This window comes from Ictalurus punctatus, chromosome 8 (genome assembly GCF_001660625.3).
Source record: "Ictalurus punctatus breed USDA103 chromosome 8, Coco_2.0, whole genome shotgun sequence".
NCBI lineage: Eukaryota > Metazoa > Chordata > Actinopteri > Siluriformes > Ictaluridae > Ictalurus > Ictalurus punctatus.
Genome location: NC_030423.2, coordinates 2,177,117 through 2,195,000, shown reverse-complemented (window position 1 = coordinate 2,195,000; position 17,884 = coordinate 2,177,117). Strand labels below are relative to the sequence as shown.

The following is a 17,884-nucleotide window of genomic DNA, read 5'->3' as shown; positions in this document are numbered from 1 at the left end:
CACCTCCCCCTATCCTATACACAGGAAAGAGTGGATCTTACATCAATGGGTCTAAAAAAATGCTCTCTGCTTGACAAAGGCAGGAAGCCTGGCTGACTGTATGTAAATATCTCTGCCATACATGCTTCCCGTTCTGTCTGTGTGTGACTACCAGAGCAATTGTGTTTCTGTCTGTCGACCTACGTATGTTTGTCATCATCACATTAGATACAATAGTCAATGGTTCATGACACCAAACACACTACACTTTATATCATGCTACACATAAGATAACAGTACGGTCGGTGAGATTGGTAGGTTTCCATTATGCTGAGATACATAATGACACATGAAAACATGACTACAAATGTGCTTTAGGTTTTTCTTTATATATATATATATATATATGATATGATATGAACACTAAATCACAAAATAACAGATGATGGGGAATATATAGGCTAGTATAATAATATAACCACCGAAATAGTTGGTTTATCACCAAACAGGGTCAAGTTTGTAACACGTCTTCAAGTGTCCTCTTCACCTTGGAGTACGTCTACGTAGACCCTGGAGGTCCAAGCACGTCGTATTCATCCCAGCTATGAAAGCAGCTTTCCAATGCACATCATGTGTAGCTCACACAACTTTCTCCTGATGAAAAAAAAAGACATTTATTTCTAAATAAAAGCAATCGGGGGAAATGGCTAGTACTCTCCATAAGATGATGTACGAAGAAGGTGAGGCAGAGAGAGAAAGAACGTAAAAGGATGATCCAAAAAGTTTAAAAAGCTAGCACTTACAGGCCATATTTTTGTTTCACAAGCACACATATCTGTACTTAGTTCCCAGTTACAACATATCTCAGTTTTGAAACGTTGTAAAAAGCACCTCTTCCAAATGAAGTCATCGGTCTTTTTTTGTTTGGGTTCATTTTTGGAACAATTGCCGTCTTCCTCAGCTTCCCGTGACGTGGTCCAGGCTGTGTGCTTCAATAGCTGGCATGAGGGGAAACAACAAGCTCGGTTTAACCGTGACTCCAACTGTCACTAATAACTGTGAAGTACAGCCAGACAGAGAAGCTAGCATGATATAGGATTAATAAGAATGTAATAGAATCGCTCTCAAACTACAGTGTATAGATAAATGTGCCCTGTATGGAGCAACACAAATGAGTTGTGTTGGGATAAAATCATAGTGTGTGCGTTGCAGTCTCCCTCACTGTCCCTCAGACTTCCTGCTGCAATGGTTGAACAGAAATATATTCGAATGACCTCACAGATTACGTGTCATGGCTTGGATGCAGAATCAGTCTGTTGCAGCTAGCGAAAAACCCCAGGCCATGTCTCACTTGTGAAGGACATGCAGGTAATAGCGTGTGGCAGGGTATTAAGATAAAATTACCTTGACATTCTTGCCATTCTCTCGGAATGGTGAAGTTCATGCTTCTCATACCCTTGTATTGTACATTCCTCAGGGCAGACTAGTACTCCAGAGTCCATTATTGAGAACCGTCTGTCTTTCAAAATACTCGTCAAATTATTTCTCAAACAAGATCAAACCACTTTTTATGATACATGTAAATAGTTTATGAACTTATTAAACTGTTTATTAAGCGCTGGTAGATACCCCATGTACTGTTTGATCCTACAATATATACCACATAATCATAAGCTTCATAACCCTCCATGCTTTGAATCATGGGTAATACAGCCGAGATGAGACCCCAAGCCGATGTGCAGGACCGATCAGCAGTCACTGGTGCACAATGGGGTCACGCCACATACTGAAAGCAAAGGTTCACATACTTTTGCCACTCGCGGATACTTGTCATATTGGATCATTTTCAGTGTTCGGTAAATAAATGACCAGGTATAATCATTTTGTCTCGTTTGTTTAATTCGGTTCTCCGTCTACTTTGGGATTAATCGAATTGGAATGACGACTACGCATCACGTCTTCTCGACCCGACATCAGCACCTGGCTTCACTGACGCACTGGTGTACGGAGGAATGGCCACACATCCCCTCAGGAGCATTCCAAAATCTCCTGGAAAGCATTCCCAGAAGAGAGGAGATTATTCGAGCAGGAAATGGGGGATTAAATCTGGAATTATATCTTCAGCAAGCACATATGGGTGTGATTGTTCAGGTGTCCACATACATCTGGACAAATATTTAATTCTCCTCACTGTAGAACGATTATAAACATATAATCCTTTGATCAAATGTAAGTAGACTCTTGATCCATGAAGTAGATTAGGTTACACGTGTAGAGGTTAGGTATAGCCTCTGAGCTCGGAATAGTATTAAAACTGCTTAAAATAATTCCAGCTGAGATCACAGTAGAGTTAACGTAAAATAGTTGATGTGAATATAATGATTTTATATTAATCTGTCATTTCTATTAATATGTTCTATTAATCTATATTCCATCCATCCATCTTCTATACCGCTTTATCCTTTTCAGGGTCACGGGGAACCTGGAGTCTATCCCAGGGAGCATGGGGCACGAGGCGGGGTACACCCTGGACAGGGTGCCAGTCCATCGCAGGGCACACTCACACACACCCATTCATACACTACTTTGGACACGCCGATCAGCCTACCATGCATGTGTTTGGACTGGGGGAGGAAACCGGAGCACCCGGAGGAAACCCCCGCAGCACGGGGAGAACACAGGGGCACGGTGGGAATCGAACCTCCGACCCTGGAGGTGTGAGGCGAACGTGCTAACCACCAAGCCACCTATAATTTTATATAAAAAATAAAAATAAAAATAAAAAACACTGGAACGACATGGAACAACTAAAGGACTGCTGAATAGCCTGACTGTCTATAGGCTATAAATAAGGCTTGGTATAAAGATAGACATAGATTTGATGGTCATTACTATAATTAAATTAAAATGACATATTCAAATCAATCAATCAATCAATCAATAATCTTCATCGATAAATCAATAAATAGAAGTTGCTTAGAGATGATCAATGTGCTGAAGCCTTTCAGAGGAATTTCCTCCTTTTACAGTTTTGGGGATAACCAGACTTGAATATGCTATAACTGTTCTTGTGATTGAGATATATGCAAAAAAAAAAAAAAAAAAAAAGAAGACAAAAAGAAAAAGAAAGAAAGAAACCGAGTTCAGTTCTTGTCAGGTGAAGGGCTTTCCCAGACTGTGTACAAGACTTCATCAGGGATTCCAAAACTGTGTCTGTGTGAATGTGAGGTAAAATGGGAATGGAAATATTCTGCCATTTTTGGACAGGAATGGACCCCAGGCACATGGTATCAGAGAGGATCTGAAAACAGGAAGTCAAGCTACAATAAACATGGTTATACATCCTCTTTCAGGGACACGAAGGAAGTGAGACATTTTTTAGGAATTCTAATGAAGAGAGACAACCTTGGAAACCGTTAGATAAAATCACAGTATGTATATATATTTTATTTTCTCAGTGCTGGAGAGAGATTAATCAATTCATCAAAATGAACCGTACCTTTATGCGTCCATTCATCTTTTTTTCCTTTCTTTTATTTTTAACTTTGCTCCCATTCCACCACCCAGCACCTCCATCTAATATCAATTTTCCCTCAGTGACAAAGCAGGAAGTTGTTTTTTGTTTTTTTTTAAGCTCCACAGTCAAGGGCCTGGCACAGTTTTGGGAAAAGTGTCCATCGAGCCCCCTGCTGCCCGAAACTAGCAATGCCCAAGGAAAGAATGCAGCAAAGGCTAGTCCTCAGGCAGTGAAGAAATCCCTCATGTTGCACTTATTCCCTTGGAAATAAGCAACATCCATCCATCCATCCATCCATCTTCTATACCACTTTTCCTTTTCAGGGTCACGGGGAACCTGGAGTCTATCCCAGGGAGCATCGGGCACAAGGCGGGGTACACCCTGGACAGGGTGCCAATCCATCGCAGGGCACAATCACACACACACTCACACACCCATTCATACACTACGGACACTTTAGACACGCCAATCAGCCTACCACGCGTGTCTTTGGACTGGGGGAGGAAACCGGAGTACCCGGAGGAAACCCCCGCAGCACGGGGAGAACATGCAAACTCCGCATACACACGGCGGGAATCGAACCCCCGACCCTGGAGGTGTGAGGCGAACGTGCTAACCGCTAAGCCTGTTTAGGTCACTATTTAACCTATCCCGCTCACATTAACAGGATACACAATGTCATTGATGCAAAGCACTATAGTATGACCCAGACTGACCCAGTATTTCTTCTCTCGATGTCTTGGTGGACACCAAATCAAATGGTGGATTAGGATACCTTCATCCCTGCCCTGTGGAGCGTGTTGGTGATGTCACTGTTGTTTTTTGTTCATAGCTTTTACAATAGTTCCATCACCAACTGCTGTTGTTTTCCTTGGCTGACCTGTTCGATATCTGGTTGTTTGTATACCAGTGGTTTCTTTCATTTTCAGGACATTCCATATTGTTGCTTAATGACTCTGATCAATTTTCCCTCTTTTCCATCTGCTGACAAGCATAAAGTGCTCTAAAATCTCCTGGTAGACGGTTGCATCGACTTGAATGGACCAACACCCGATGATGACATGGCAACTCAAATCATCACTGTGGAAACTTCACACTGGACTTCAAGCAACTTGGATTCTGTTGCTCTCCACTCTTCCTCCAGACTCTGGGACCTTGATTTCCAAATGAAACGCAACATTAACTTTCATCTTACCTCCTCCCTGTAGGCTGTTTCCTCAATATTAAATACGAGTCCCACTATGGTGGTGTCATCAGCAAACTTTACTATGGAGTTGGAAGAATGGATTGGTGTGCAGTCATGCGTGAAGAGCGTGGAGGAGGTGTGATTACCTATTCTGACGTGTTGTGATCTGTTAGTGAGAAAGTCCATGATCGATGAGCACTCTGGATGCGCTGCCTCTAAGGCCAGGTTGACTAGTTTGCACATGAGCCGTATCATGTTCTTTAAGCAGAGACTGTACCTCACTGTCCAGCCATGGCTTCTGGTTGGGGAACGTTTTTGATGGTTTTGGTTGTTAGAATAGACTCAGTGGAGAAGTCTATGTAGGCCAGGACTGATGTACTATATTCCTCCAAATCATTTCCTTCTGAAAATACATCCCAGTCTGTTAGCTCCAAACCGTCTTGCAGTCATGAGGTGGCTTCCACACTTCAAACCTTAACTGCCTTAACAGTTGGTTTTGTTCTGCAGATCAGAGGCTTAAAGGCTAGAGTGAGCGTTTGTCTTTGCCCATGTTTTGGATTTGTCTGCCTTCCTAATAAAGTTCTATTTTACCTGCACTTGCATCCAGCTCTGAATGTGTATCGTAACATTCCTGTTGGTCCATGCCCTAGCTGGACATCCAGGGAGATTTAAAACCTTCAAAAGATTACAAGCTTTCGTGTACTGGCTTAATCTAAACCAAGATGTCAAGTTAGTGATGGGGAAATGAAGCCTCATAAAACATTGAGGCTTTCCCCAGTGTTCCGGGAAAAGATCCAAAGCTTCAGGAGTGTCGAAACAGCGCCATCTGGTGGTTAGTGAAAAATAAAGCAGCCAAAAGCCTGTGGTAAATTCTTTACCCAGGTATTATATTATGGAAATAAATGCCAGTATGAACTAATATAATTCAATATGATGTAATAGAAGAATAATCTACACATATATGATCAACAGAGTTGCATATGCCAGTTTTTTTTTTTTGACAATATTTGTATTCTTCATATTACTTGTATAAGTTGGTATTTAAAAATATAGTTCAATACGTTTGAATGAAAATCATTCATTTAAAATAGCTTTGTAACCTTTCCCAGACTGATATATTTCAATCACCTTCTTCCTCATCATTTCTGGAATTTCTTTCAACGTTGGCACAATGTGTTACAGGGTAAGACCTTTTGACCAACTTCATGCTGTTGAAAAAGTTCTACGTAAGTGTTGATGTGATTGATCAGGGTTTGCAGTAATCAGGTCTGGTTGCGTCTAGTCCAACTGAAACTCAATATGAATGCAGTTTCATAGATTTGGGGAATTAGTAATACATTTTCACACACCAGCCCAGTTGGTATTGGAGAACATTTTTGCTTCAGTAAATACCATTATCATTTAAAAACGGTATTTTATCTTTACTCGGTTTGCCTTTGTTTTATCTTAGATTTGTTTTAATTTCTGAAGCAGTTTAGTATGAGGGATACACAGAAACCAAAGAAATTAGGATGGGGCAAATACTTTTTCACAGCACTGTATAAATGAACTCTTTAGTTAAAATAGATTTCAATAATACACTTAATGCAATCCTATTATTCTGGACGTGACTTTATTAACAAATGAATGTTTAGGCTCCCTCCAGGTCGTATAATATGATTAAAAACGATTCAAACACTTACAAAAGGGTGCAAAAAATCAAGTAAAGATTTTTAAAAAAAACAGTCAAAGCAAGTCCAATTCAATATCTCAACTAATTCAAAACATCAATAAAATGGAAAAAAAAAAAAGAATTCCTATCACACACCTGATGATCACTGAGGATCACACACACATACCTAACTGTCAAGAAAAACGCTAAACTCATGCAGGAACATGTTCGGAGATACCTGACTGAGAAGATCAGTGACATAAACCGGTCAAAAAAAGGCTTAGTGGGAAGTATTTGCATACCCAAGTCTGACTGTAATAGAAATGTTCTCTAATAATATAATATCTGTCCTTCTTCCATTATTCTTTCATCAGATCTAGTTTTATGCAACTATTTTGTTTTTACTTGAAAGCTTGCCCACTATATCCAACACATCAGTTCCTACTCTTCTTGAGTGTCCTCATGGACATCACCAAAATGCTCAGTTTCTTCCCTTTATACTTTGCCAGGCCATGTTTTGCAGCATTTGACTGAATCTGAGCAGAAAAAAATAACTCTATAGGTTCTGCTGTCTCTCTGATAGGTCTGTTTTGTGTGTGTGTGTGTGTGTGTGGGGAGGTGGTTGGTTTCTGGGGTCAGCTTAACGATGGCTTCCTTCGCTTGCATCGACACCTCTTTGGACTGCATATTTAGAGTTCCTGTGATCTACCAAATGCAAATTCAATGCTTGGAAACAACCCCAAACCTTTTATCTCCTTCATTTGTCGTGAAGTGACGAGGGAACGGGCCATACCTGCCAATCGTTCGGTTGTCCAATTACTTTTGAGCCTGTGGAAATGGAAGGACTCGAATAAGAGTCCGTAATTCCTAAACGGTTCGCAAAACGCGATCTTTCTGTCAGAGCCCTCGAGTTAAAGCCGAAAGTTTACACTCCGGTCACATCTTAACTGCTTGATTTCAAATACATTCTGCTAGTGTACAGAGGCAAAAATATGGAGGGGGGAAAAAAATCGTTACTGTCCAAATATTTTTGGAGATGAGTGTAGGCGCAAACTGTCTAAATCTTTTCGAGTTTCTTTTTATACTGCATATAATATATATACTCTATAATCTTAATTGTGATTCCGTCTGGACGGTATAAAACATCAATATAAAGGTACAATACAGTGTATTACATACCTAACGTTTATTGTAGTCAAGCTCACACAGAGGAGAGTCATGTAGTATGTTTCAAATAATTTTTCAGCATTTGTGGGATATCCAGCTCATCAATCAAGTCCAGTTTGTGTGCAGCAGAAAGGTACTTCCGTATCGCGAGCCGAATCTGAGACATCAGTGTTTTGGGGCAAACTGCAAATAGAAAGACTGTAAAAAAAATGTGTAATATATTCGATAAAAGCATAAGCGCACATAGTGTAGCGTATCTTGTGTAACTGAGCTCACCTCTTTCTCTAAGCAGCAGCTTAATGACCTGATCCTGCTCTCTCGTTTTCTCCGTAATCACCACTGGGATGTAGATGTTGGCTCCGAAGTCTATAAGGAGCTGAATGTATTCCGATTGGCAGCCATATTTGAGACATGTGTCCAGCACTGTGTTTGACCGTTTGATCCTCGCCAGTATTTTCTTGTCCTTGCAGTTGTAGTCCGGATCGGCACCGTGTAGCAGCAGCAGCTTGAAGCAGTCCAGGTGTCCGTAAACGGCCGCGATGTAGAGAGGCCCTCGGCACGTCGTGGCATTGGAAGCCCAGTCTGGAACTTTGGCTTGGACGTCTGTCTCAGCACCGTAATACAGCAGCTCCTTCAAAATGTCCACGTCTCCCTCTCTGGCTGCAGTTAGCAGTGGAGAACAGTTGTTATATTGGCTTCCATTTGGATCAGCACCAGCTTTGAGCAGAGCAGAGACGCAGCCAAGGTGTTTGCCACTGACCGCTGTGAAAAGCGGAGTCTGGGCTTTCACATCCAGGCTGTCCACCTCAGCACCGTGGGCTAAAAGGCGCTCCAGGCAGCGGAGGTGACCATGAGCGGCCGCAGTTTTTAATGGTGTACTCGGTATTCCCCAGCCACTTCTGCTATTGATACATCTCCTGTAGCGCTCTTGAGAGAGCAGATCAGCCAGAAGTTGGTCGTCATCTTCAGCAATGGCCTTATTTAACTGCTGACAGCCATCTTCATCTTCATCCTCTTTGGGTCGGAGGAGAGAGAAAATCTTGGTGATGTCCATTAAGCTCATTTTGGTGGACGTGTCCAACATCATGTTTCGGAAAACTTGTCAAGGCTTCAATATCATTTTTTTACCAGCACAAAACTTTGGAGGAAAAAAAAAATAGAATAAAAGTTAGCCAATATTTCAACCTTCATTTTCAGTTCATTTCCTCGTTTCAATTCACTTCGCAGTGGATTTTGAATAGTTTTTGTTAATAAACCTTTTGTAATAGCCGTGTACGAGTCCCTCGGTCGTCCTCGGTATGAAAAGATGGATCTCAACGTCATATAGTCCGCTGTTGGAAAGCGGTCAAATAGGCAGAAGATGCCGGAAAAGTAAAGACCTGGAGGATTTTCCTGAAGAACAGTGGGCAGTTTAACTGCTCAGGACAAACAAGGGACTCGTGAAGAACTCTCACAGAACATAAACACATCATGTCGTTGATCATCCGGCTAACGACACACGGTATTAAGAATCACGGGTGTGTAAACTTTTGAACAGGATAATTTTTTTTTATAACTCAGCTATTATCTTGTCTTGTGGACGATGTGTAAACATCTGCTATGTGAAATGGATCATTCGGGACAGAACTAAATCATAAAAAAACAACACGGGATTTTTATGATCCGTCTTATTTTGTTAACAGTACTAAGATTTAGCAGATTCTGCGAGGGGGTGCGCAAACTTTTGAGCACAACTGGAAATATTCACAATATTAACAGTTTTTCCCGCGTGAAATGTCAGCACATTTGAGATCCGTTTATTATTTAGATTATGTAGAGCATCGTCCAAGTCCCTGTACATGAGCTATCACTATAGAAACGATAACGTATTACGAGAGTGCATTAATATAAACTCGCGATTTTTTCTGTCAGAGCTGTTCCGTTATCGGAAAAAATTCAGCCACAACCTTTCTGACCCGTTGAAGACAACAACAACAACAACAACAACAAAAAGACAAATTTAAAAACACCAGTCATCTTTATTCTATTCACTTTTAGTTCATATTTTTCCTCTCAGGTCAAAATTAACTGAACATGATCACTGGAATTTAAAAATATCTTCTTTTTTTTTTTTTTTTAAATGATTCATTAGGATTTAGATTCATTCATTCATATTGTATTCATTTGAGAACTTACTTACCTCCAAGAGAGTCAACTGTAGCCCAAACTTAAGTTTCTAAATCGTTTCCGAACGATCGCTTGTGCTGTGGAGTCACAAGGCAAGCTAATTGAACATCTCTGAAGCAGACAAAGGTGACAGTCTGACATAGAGATTCCATGAGGCCTGGCCACCAAGAGGGTCTAATTTTAGGGCACAGATGGATCTGGTTAAACTTCCATTCTAGGACGGTTGCTGCAGGAGTTTATAATTAGAAAAGAGATTTCGACAGGCAGTGAGGTGGCTGGTTTTTTAGACCCCGGTGTCCGCTCAGGAACTCTCTTCTCACCTGTTCTCACCGTGTATTCGTTCTAACTCATTTAAAATGTATTTACGTTAAAACAACCTGAAGCACATCAGATATCATTCTCAATATACAATATATAAGGAGCAAATGAACATACGTCACTAATGACATTACGTAGTTTGGATTTTATACACACTGACTACAGTTTGTAAATGAGATGTACACTTGAGTGACTGTTAAGACAGGTCTAGGCATGCTTGGATAAATTGTTATTTATAATATAGTAAATGCGAGTCCAGGGTGATATTTCACAATCATTTTAAAAAAATAATAATAATAACAATAATAATAATAATAATAATAATAATAAAAAAGAAAAGATATGTGAGAGAAAATGTATAGGCATTCCCCTCTGACACCAAAGTGTCTCCAAGGGTCATCAGCTGTTCCACTGTTTAAAGCAATAGCAGACAATCAGCTGCTGATATGCGACCGTGCTTCACCGCAGGAGGGTTCTCCCAGCTCCCTCCACAGTGCTGTGGAAGACCGATCTCCGGTTATCGGAAGCGTTCGGTTGCGGTTATTGCCGCTAAACGCGGCACAACCAGATTTTAAGTTTAAGGGGGCGAATAGTTTTTCACATGGGTGACAGGTCTTGGACAACTTTTTTTGCTTCAATAAAATAACAAATCGAGAAACTGATATTTCGGCTACATTATATAGCCGTCTGATAATACTTCACCGGGTTTTAGATGAGATTTTTGCTTGATTTCAGATTTGTTTTTTAAAATAACAATAGAGAATGATCAATCAAGAATGACAAAACAAAAAAAAAAAAAAAAACACGCTCAATGAAAACACACCTACCTTTCTCTATGCCTGAACATATTGGAACTCGTTTCATATCTTTTAGTGTGTTTTTGGAAGTTGTAGGCATCTGGACAGGAATTTTGCTGAAACCTGACACCCGTCCCGGCCAAGCTTCCACGTTGTGAGACTTTTCTTGTTTCATCTACTCTGAAGCTTTTTGGCAAGCTGTCTAATAAAAAAAAATAATAATTTTTTACTACCGTTCAGATATGTATTCATATTTGGTTACACCCCTAATGCGTACATATACCCAACTCGGTCTCCAGTGTGGTCTACATGTGGTCTGAACTGAAGAGGACAATCCACAGGTGCAAATCCAAATAATATAAAGGCGCTTCAATTGCTGTGCACAGACAAGTGGTCCAAGATCTGAATACCGGTGTCGACCCCTTTTCAGACAAAAAAAAAAAGAACATACGAAACGTTTAAATCATTGCATGACTTATGTTTTATTGAACAACATAGTTTATCATTTAAAATGCACTGTACACCATCTGACAAATATTTAATTTTTTTTTTTTTTTTAAAAACGGAAATATAAAAACATTCAACATTTAACACTTTTCATTAACGGTTACGGGATGTTTTCATCAGGTTTGGTTCATCAAATGAACAAACTAGTCGCGATTTTTTTTTTTTTAATTATTACAATTTTTAAAGACACCGAACATGCAAGGCTACAATTTCAGCATTATTAATGTCTAATACAAACACTGCTTTATCATAATTTGCAGTTTCTGCTACCATAAAAAGACAAATACCATCTGTGTTTAATAACAAACTACATACCTATTACTTGGTAATACACAAAAATGTCAAAATGTGTAAATGAATGTCAGTAGAAACTGTTCACGCATGGGTGTTAAAGTAACGCTGACGATATTCATTATTGCGTGGATGATTCCAATACGATCGTATAAAGTTTCGTATATTCCGATCGAGTACACGACACAGAAGGGACTATGACACGCTTTACGGTAAACAAAGCTCTAAAGGGGGACATGGAAAAATAAGTTCCCGTTTTATTTACTCATCAGGCTTCCTCTTGGGTTTCTTGGGGTTCCTGGAACGACTCTTTGCTTTACACAGTGGACAGATGGGTGCATTGCGGTGAATTTGCTGATGACAAGATAGGCATGCCTGTGTGCGAAAGATTATGTTAATAAAAAACAATTCCTCAAATTCTCTCTTCAGTGTGTCCGTTCAAAGGCCACAGTGCATTATGGGTCTTCTGTATTAAATAAGGTGCGTCGTACTTTCACGACACGGTACATATACCAGATATTCTCCACTATGCATTATCCATACTATCCATATGCACTATCCATATCCAAACGTTCAGTCCAAAGTACACGACTGAACCTTTTAAAAACCTATTTCGTAACAACGGCCATTTGCGTTCGCAATGCGAACGTGTAGTGTCAGTGTTATAATCCTGGCTGGCTAATATACATCCGTCGACCGACATGGTCTGTAATACTGTAAATACATATTGTGTCACAGTTTTATTATATGTTTTTCTAAGTGTAACATTCGATTCATTAGTTAAAATGAAATACCAGTACTCGTTATATCTCATAGTGCACGCCTTCTAAGTGCAATTACTTCCTGATCCAATAAGTGCATAATACTTTGTAATATATTTTGTACTTACCTTCTATTTGATTTTGTACTTACTTTAACTGTGCTACATTGAAGGTGTGTCTTATGTGGTCTTATCTTAAATATTATTACAGAATAGTAACTACACCAACAGTTATTACTATACCCAAAACCAGGTTTTGTGATTTATTTCTGACCTTCATGGGTGGAGGCTGCTGTCTGAAAGTGGCTGGCTGCCGCGGGTCTTGTTTTCTGGAGACCTGAAGCTGTTGAGCGGCGGCAGCTGCTGCTGCTAGAGATTCGGGAATGATGGGCTCGTGTGGCTCTTTCTGCCATTCGGCCTTCTGTTTCTCAAAGTAACTACACGGAAAACAAGAGCAGGATTCTGCAATTTAGTTTCTTTCTAGAACACGTTGCGGCAGAATAGATTTTAACCTGCCATAGAAAGGCAGTTTGGAAAACATGACTCACTCCAGCGAAAGCCTCTCCTCTTCCTCGTTAAGGTTGGGCAGCCGGTTCAGACCAAGAGTCATCCTCAGAGCATCAACGTGCTCCTTCAGGGGCTTGTATTCGTCGTGCAGCCGTCGTGTGGTCTCCAGAAGTTTGTTCAGATCGTTTTCTGACTGCTTGATGGTGCTCTCCATCTGCAGAAATCAAGGACACAGAAGAGACTTTAGCTCCCCCAGCCATCTGGGTAGCAATCCAAATTATATGAGCCAGTATACATGTCTTACAAAACTGTAACTTTTACAAAGACAGATACTCTGGAACCTTATTAGTATTATCTAATTATTACCTAACGCTATATTCAACTAAAGCGTGTAAATCTTCATTTCTCACTTCTGAAGGTCAGACAATTATACACCGTCTTGCACTCAATATCCCATTATCTAACAAAGAATTTACAAAAAAAAAAAAGCCAGAGTAAGTTTTTTTTTTATTATTATTATTAGAAATAATGTGCGGTTGGCATTTTAGAGGTTAGTTAGGTGTTCACGGAAGAGGTGGGTCTTTAGCTGTTTTTTTGAAGATAGTGACAGATTCTACGGTCCGGATTGAGGTTGGAAGTTCATTCCACCATTGAAGGACAGTTAGTGTGAAGGTTCTGGAACGGGACCTTGAGCCACGCTGAGTAGGCACTACTAAGTTAACCTATCGCAGGTTGTGTGAGGGAACGTAAGCCTTAAGGAGAGTGTCGAGGTAGGACGGTACTGTTCCAGACGTGAGCATCAAGATCTTGAATTTGATATGGGCGTCTACAGGAAGCCAGTGGATCGAGATGACGAGGGGTTCTTTTGGGCTGGATGAAGACGAGGCGAGGCGTGCTGCTGCGTTCTGAATCATCTGAATGAGGTGTCTACACGAGAGTACTTGATTACTGTTGCACTCATGCTCATCGCGTACTACTTTCATGAGTACTGTGATGGGAAACAGACACAAGTCCTCAACCTAGGTACAAATAAATCTGGATTTACATTTAGTAACCATACCATACTTTCCGGTTGAGAAGCGCTATAAACGGAGCCCTCTGGTTCGGATACACACCACATTGATATCAGCATGGATCAGGCGCAGTTCCTCAACATGGGCCATCTTCTCCTGGAGGAGCAGGTCCATCTCCTGCTTGTATTCTCTCAGATGTTTCTCTTCAGCTTCAAGGGCTTCGAACTCGCTCTTCAGCCTGGATTTGATCTTCTGCAGCTGGAGAGTTTTATTCCTAAAGTACACGTCGAGAAGATCAATTATAAACTCGATTATAGACTTATTCGCAGCATTTATAGACATTTAAAAAAATAAAAATTAAATATCAGCTGCTAATGTTAGCCATTTATCTAGGCTTGCTCCTTTGTTCGGCAAACAATTATACACAGTCTTGCACTCAATATCCCAGTATCTACAAAACACACACATAAACAAAACGAGCCACATGAATTCAGTGCGGTAAAACGCGTTATGAACTAACATAAAGAAGATAAAAACGGTTTAAATTGTACGCGTAACGTTAGTAAACCCAGCCCAGAATCCAAATAAGCACAGCAGATGCACAAGCCAAACAGTACGGCGCTAGCTCGCTAGCCCACCGGCTAACATTGAATGAAGACGAGGGCTTTATTTATTTATTTATTTATTTATTTTACCTTATTTCCAAAATATTTTCTAATTTGCACATTATTTCTTGCTCATCTGTCATGGTTTCGGTTTTTTTGGTATGTTTCAGCGTCGATAATTAAGCGCTGATATGAAGTAATTATCCCCCAAATCCGCGTGTAAATAAACACAAGGCAGGTACGAGCAGCAAGCGAACTGTACAGTGTACACGACTGCGCATGCGCAGATAAATGTCGCGCGAGACAGATATGTCCAGCGGTTTCCAAAGAGACAAGACGTCCTGATTGCGGCCTGTAGCGCGATGACGTATTGGATTATATCCACTACGTATTGGATCTAAGCGGTGTTGAAAGGAATTTTAATTACACTTTGAAAGCACGTAGATAAAGGGTGGGTTGTACCAGTAAGGATTAATCTTAAATCTAGATTAAGTCAAGGTTTATCTAATCATTCTGTTGCACCAAATTTTAAACGTTGTTTACGAATAAGTATGCTTACATTAAAACCATCACTTTAATCCTGGATTTAATTTCACAGTTAACTGAAACAGAAAAAAAACAAGATGTATATCAACAGTTGTGAATTTTGTGTCTGTGAGGCAGTAAATACGAGGCCGTAAGTGTGAGACAGTAAATACGAGGCAGTAAGTGTGAGACAGTAAAAATGAGGCAGTAAATGTGAGGCAATAAATATGAGGAAGTAAGTGTGAGGCAGTAAATATGAGGAAGTAAGTGTGAGACACTAAATGTGAGGCAGTAAGTGTAAGACTGTAAATATGAGGCAATAAGTGTGAGACAGTAAAAATGAGGCAGTAAATATGAGGAAGTAAGTGTGAGGCAGTACGTATGAGACACTAAACATGAGGCAGAAAGTGTGAGGCAGTAAATAGGAGACAGTAAGTGTGAGACAGTAATTTATTTATTTGTTATACATATAAAGTGATGAAAACTCTTGTATTAAATTAGAAAAGACTGCAAAATAGAAGCATTTTAATGGTCTCAGACTTTTGGAACCCATTGTATTTTTACTTTCTTCTAAGGAAAACGTTCTATGAAACAATACAGACATGAACTCAGTCCTAAAAGGTAGATGAAGTGATTTCACAGGAAGCTCCATTAAATTATTTGTATATGTGCTTGCACTCACATATATAATGTTAAAATAGCTGTAGTTGAGTGTTTCCACAAGACTCCTCCAGCCTTGAATCTAGTAATGGGAAAGTTGCTACATGCTATTCAGCTTGTCACTACACCAGTTACCTCTGGCAGGTCAGCTGGCCCATAATTCAATGCAGAGTGAGGTATTTTGAGACAATTACCTGCTGAAAAGTGTCTTAAATACATAAGAAAGTTCATCTGTGGCTTTACGTTATTGGCTGTGTTTAGACTGAGCCACAGGACTGTATGGATATATAACTAACAATGCGAGCCAGATGCGTAGGGGAATCATGATGTCACCGCTTTCTTTTCCCCATGCTGTAATTTTAGAAAAACGAAGCTTTTAAAAGATGAATTTGTCAAGGCGTGTTGTTGACCATGAAAGCAACCTATGCTGAATTGAAAGCAAAGCATGCTTAATAAAATTCATACCATCTGGTCACATTGCATATTTGCACATTTATATTTGGCATAACACCACTATATTTAACTTTTGCTGTAGTGGTATGAGTTTAGGAGGATTGTTTCCCCCCTCTTCTTCTTTAAACTGGGCTGATTTTAAATAAAAACATATATAAGAAACTAAAGTTTATGGAAATGCAATTTATTTCCGACAGTTGCTGTTGGAAATTTGAAAATGACATTTATAATATTGGTCATATTTATATTTGGGCAGAAGCTGAAATATCTGTCTTCTACCCTGATAAAAATAATAATAATAATAATAATAATTTAAAGCCACCGTAATGGTGTTTACAATGAGCTTGAAGTAAAACTATGTCAGCATACTTGGACAGGAACGTCCTGATGTGTTCTTCTTCTGCTTTAGCCCATTCACCTCAAGCCTTGATGTGTTGTGCCTTCTTATATGATTTTCTGCTCGCCAATGTTGTAAAGAGAGCTGGTCATTAAACCATTCGCCTCTTCACTGAACCATTAGCCAGACTCTTGATGTGTGCTTTTGTGCATTCTATTTTGTCCAACCTATGGCAAATGCCTCCCAAGAAAGAACCTTCTCATTTGGGCAGTTAAGTTGGAGTGTAGAACTTGCATTGGTTCTGTGTGAAACACCCAAGCTCAGGATCAAACCTGGAACTATGAGCTGGCAAATTTACCCACTGCACCACCATTTTGGCCTGCCAAAATTTAGCAATATAAAATGTCTTACCATGACTTAAAACAGAATTCCATCCATGGTTTATGAGATCTAAAAAATATATATATCTTATCGTATTAAAATTTGCATTCTGTTAAAATGCCTTATTGTTCTCGCACCTGTGGAGTAGCAAACATCTTTCCCACCTCTACCTCAGTTTTAAAGGCACCATTCTGATGTTGATTGATGAGCAACAGCGCCACTTCGTCACGGACATCTGAGAACATTTCCGTTTTCCTTTATCTCCCGTCAGCCCACACATTGACGATATCACCCCAAGACTTGATTTGCACTAAAAGAAATGGCGAAAGGTTTTAACTCATCCAACGGCCATTCGTAACGTGATATGAAAAAGTAATATAAATTGGCAAAGCCACCGTGATGAAATGACATTATTACAATTTTAAAACATTATTTTGCTATTCATAACGGTCAGCGCTGCACCGGGAGCTTCTGTCATATAGAACGTGTCTGTGCGTGCTCCTCGTTGCAGCGCATCAGTAGTTTGTTGTATTGATTTTTGAGTGAATGAATGTAAAGCCCTGGAGGAAGGCAGAGAAATATTTTAATATATGCACACTGGCTCCACGAAAATGCAGGTTCCACCTGAGCCTACCTGGGGGAATGCACACTGCACTGCATTATTTTCAGAGCTCGAATTTGATGGAAAGCTTTTGCCACAGGCCATCTGTTCCCTTTCACTTTATCACTGTTATTGAATTTCTACAATAAAGGGAGATCTTTCTGGCTGAAGCATCTGACACGCCGTAAAGTTTAAAAAAAATCACTCTGCTTTGGCACAGACAAACCTTACGATTGCATACAAGGAATTCGTCACATACCCCTGTGTGTGTGTGTGTAAGTGCAAATCAGTTCAAATAAAAGAAAGGAAGCAACTAACTAAACAAATCCGAGTATTCACAAGATCCAGCATGCAGCAAGCTGAGTCAGTTGTGAAGAAATAAAATCTTACATGATTTTCATCAGGCATGCATGATCCTGTTTAGAGTAATGTTTCAGAACAAGTCCATCTGTGCAGGCTTGGG

The 17,884-nt window shown here is 39.9% G+C and overlaps 3 protein-coding genes across 7 annotated transcripts in view; 1 reads left to right on the top strand and 2 right to left on the bottom strand.

Moving 5' to 3' along the window:
• The window catches only part of LOC108269120 (MICOS complex subunit MIC27), a 189,687-nt gene extending 185,632 nt beyond the window's left edge, over positions 1–4,055 (top strand). Inside the window, exon 9 of one of the 2 annotated variants that reach the window (XM_053682157.1) lies at positions 3,820–4,055. The gene's annotated coding sequence lies outside the window, so the exon portion shown is untranslated. Of the gene's footprint in view, positions 1–2,448; positions 3,108–3,819 lie in introns of those variants that run through there. The other variant, XM_053682158.1, reaches the window with a different exon arrangement.
• A 2,222-nt stretch (positions 4,056–6,277) lies between these two features.
• On the bottom strand, positions 6,278–11,200 carry asb12b (ankyrin repeat and SOCS box-containing 12b). 4 transcript variants are annotated; one of them, XM_017475257.3, is made up of 4 exons: positions 11,070–11,200; positions 10,812–10,983; positions 7,777–8,638; positions 6,278–7,698 (listed from the first exon to the last, which is right to left on the bottom strand). In XM_017475257.3, exons 3-4 carry the CDS (start codon positions 8,585–8,587, stop codon positions 7,550–7,552), a joined length of 960 nt encoding a protein of 319 aa, XP_017330746.1. In that variant the 5' UTR covers positions 8,588–8,638; positions 10,812–10,983; positions 11,070–11,200; the 3' UTR covers positions 6,278–7,549. The 4 variants fall into 4 exon arrangements, with proteins under 4 accessions (XP_017330746.1, XP_047012995.1, XP_047012997.1 ...); XM_047157039.2 differs by lacking the exons at positions 10,812–10,983; positions 11,070–11,200 and adding an exon at positions 9,680–10,771; XM_047157041.2 differs by lacking the exons at positions 10,812–10,983; positions 11,070–11,200 and adding an exon at positions 9,680–10,767 and having other exon boundaries at positions 6,278–7,683.
• A 44-nt stretch (positions 11,201–11,244) lies between these two features.
• On the bottom strand, positions 11,245–14,745 carry LOC108269407 (zinc finger C4H2 domain-containing protein). The gene is made up of 5 exons (XM_017475262.3): positions 14,555–14,745; positions 13,962–14,133; positions 12,888–13,060; positions 12,614–12,776; positions 11,245–11,954 (listed from the first exon to the last, which is right to left on the bottom strand). Exons 1-5 carry the CDS (start codon positions 14,605–14,607, stop codon positions 11,841–11,843), a joined length of 675 nt encoding a protein of 224 aa, XP_017330751.1. The 5' UTR covers positions 14,608–14,745; the 3' UTR covers positions 11,245–11,840.
• Positions 14,746–17,884: the final 3,139 nt, after the last annotated feature.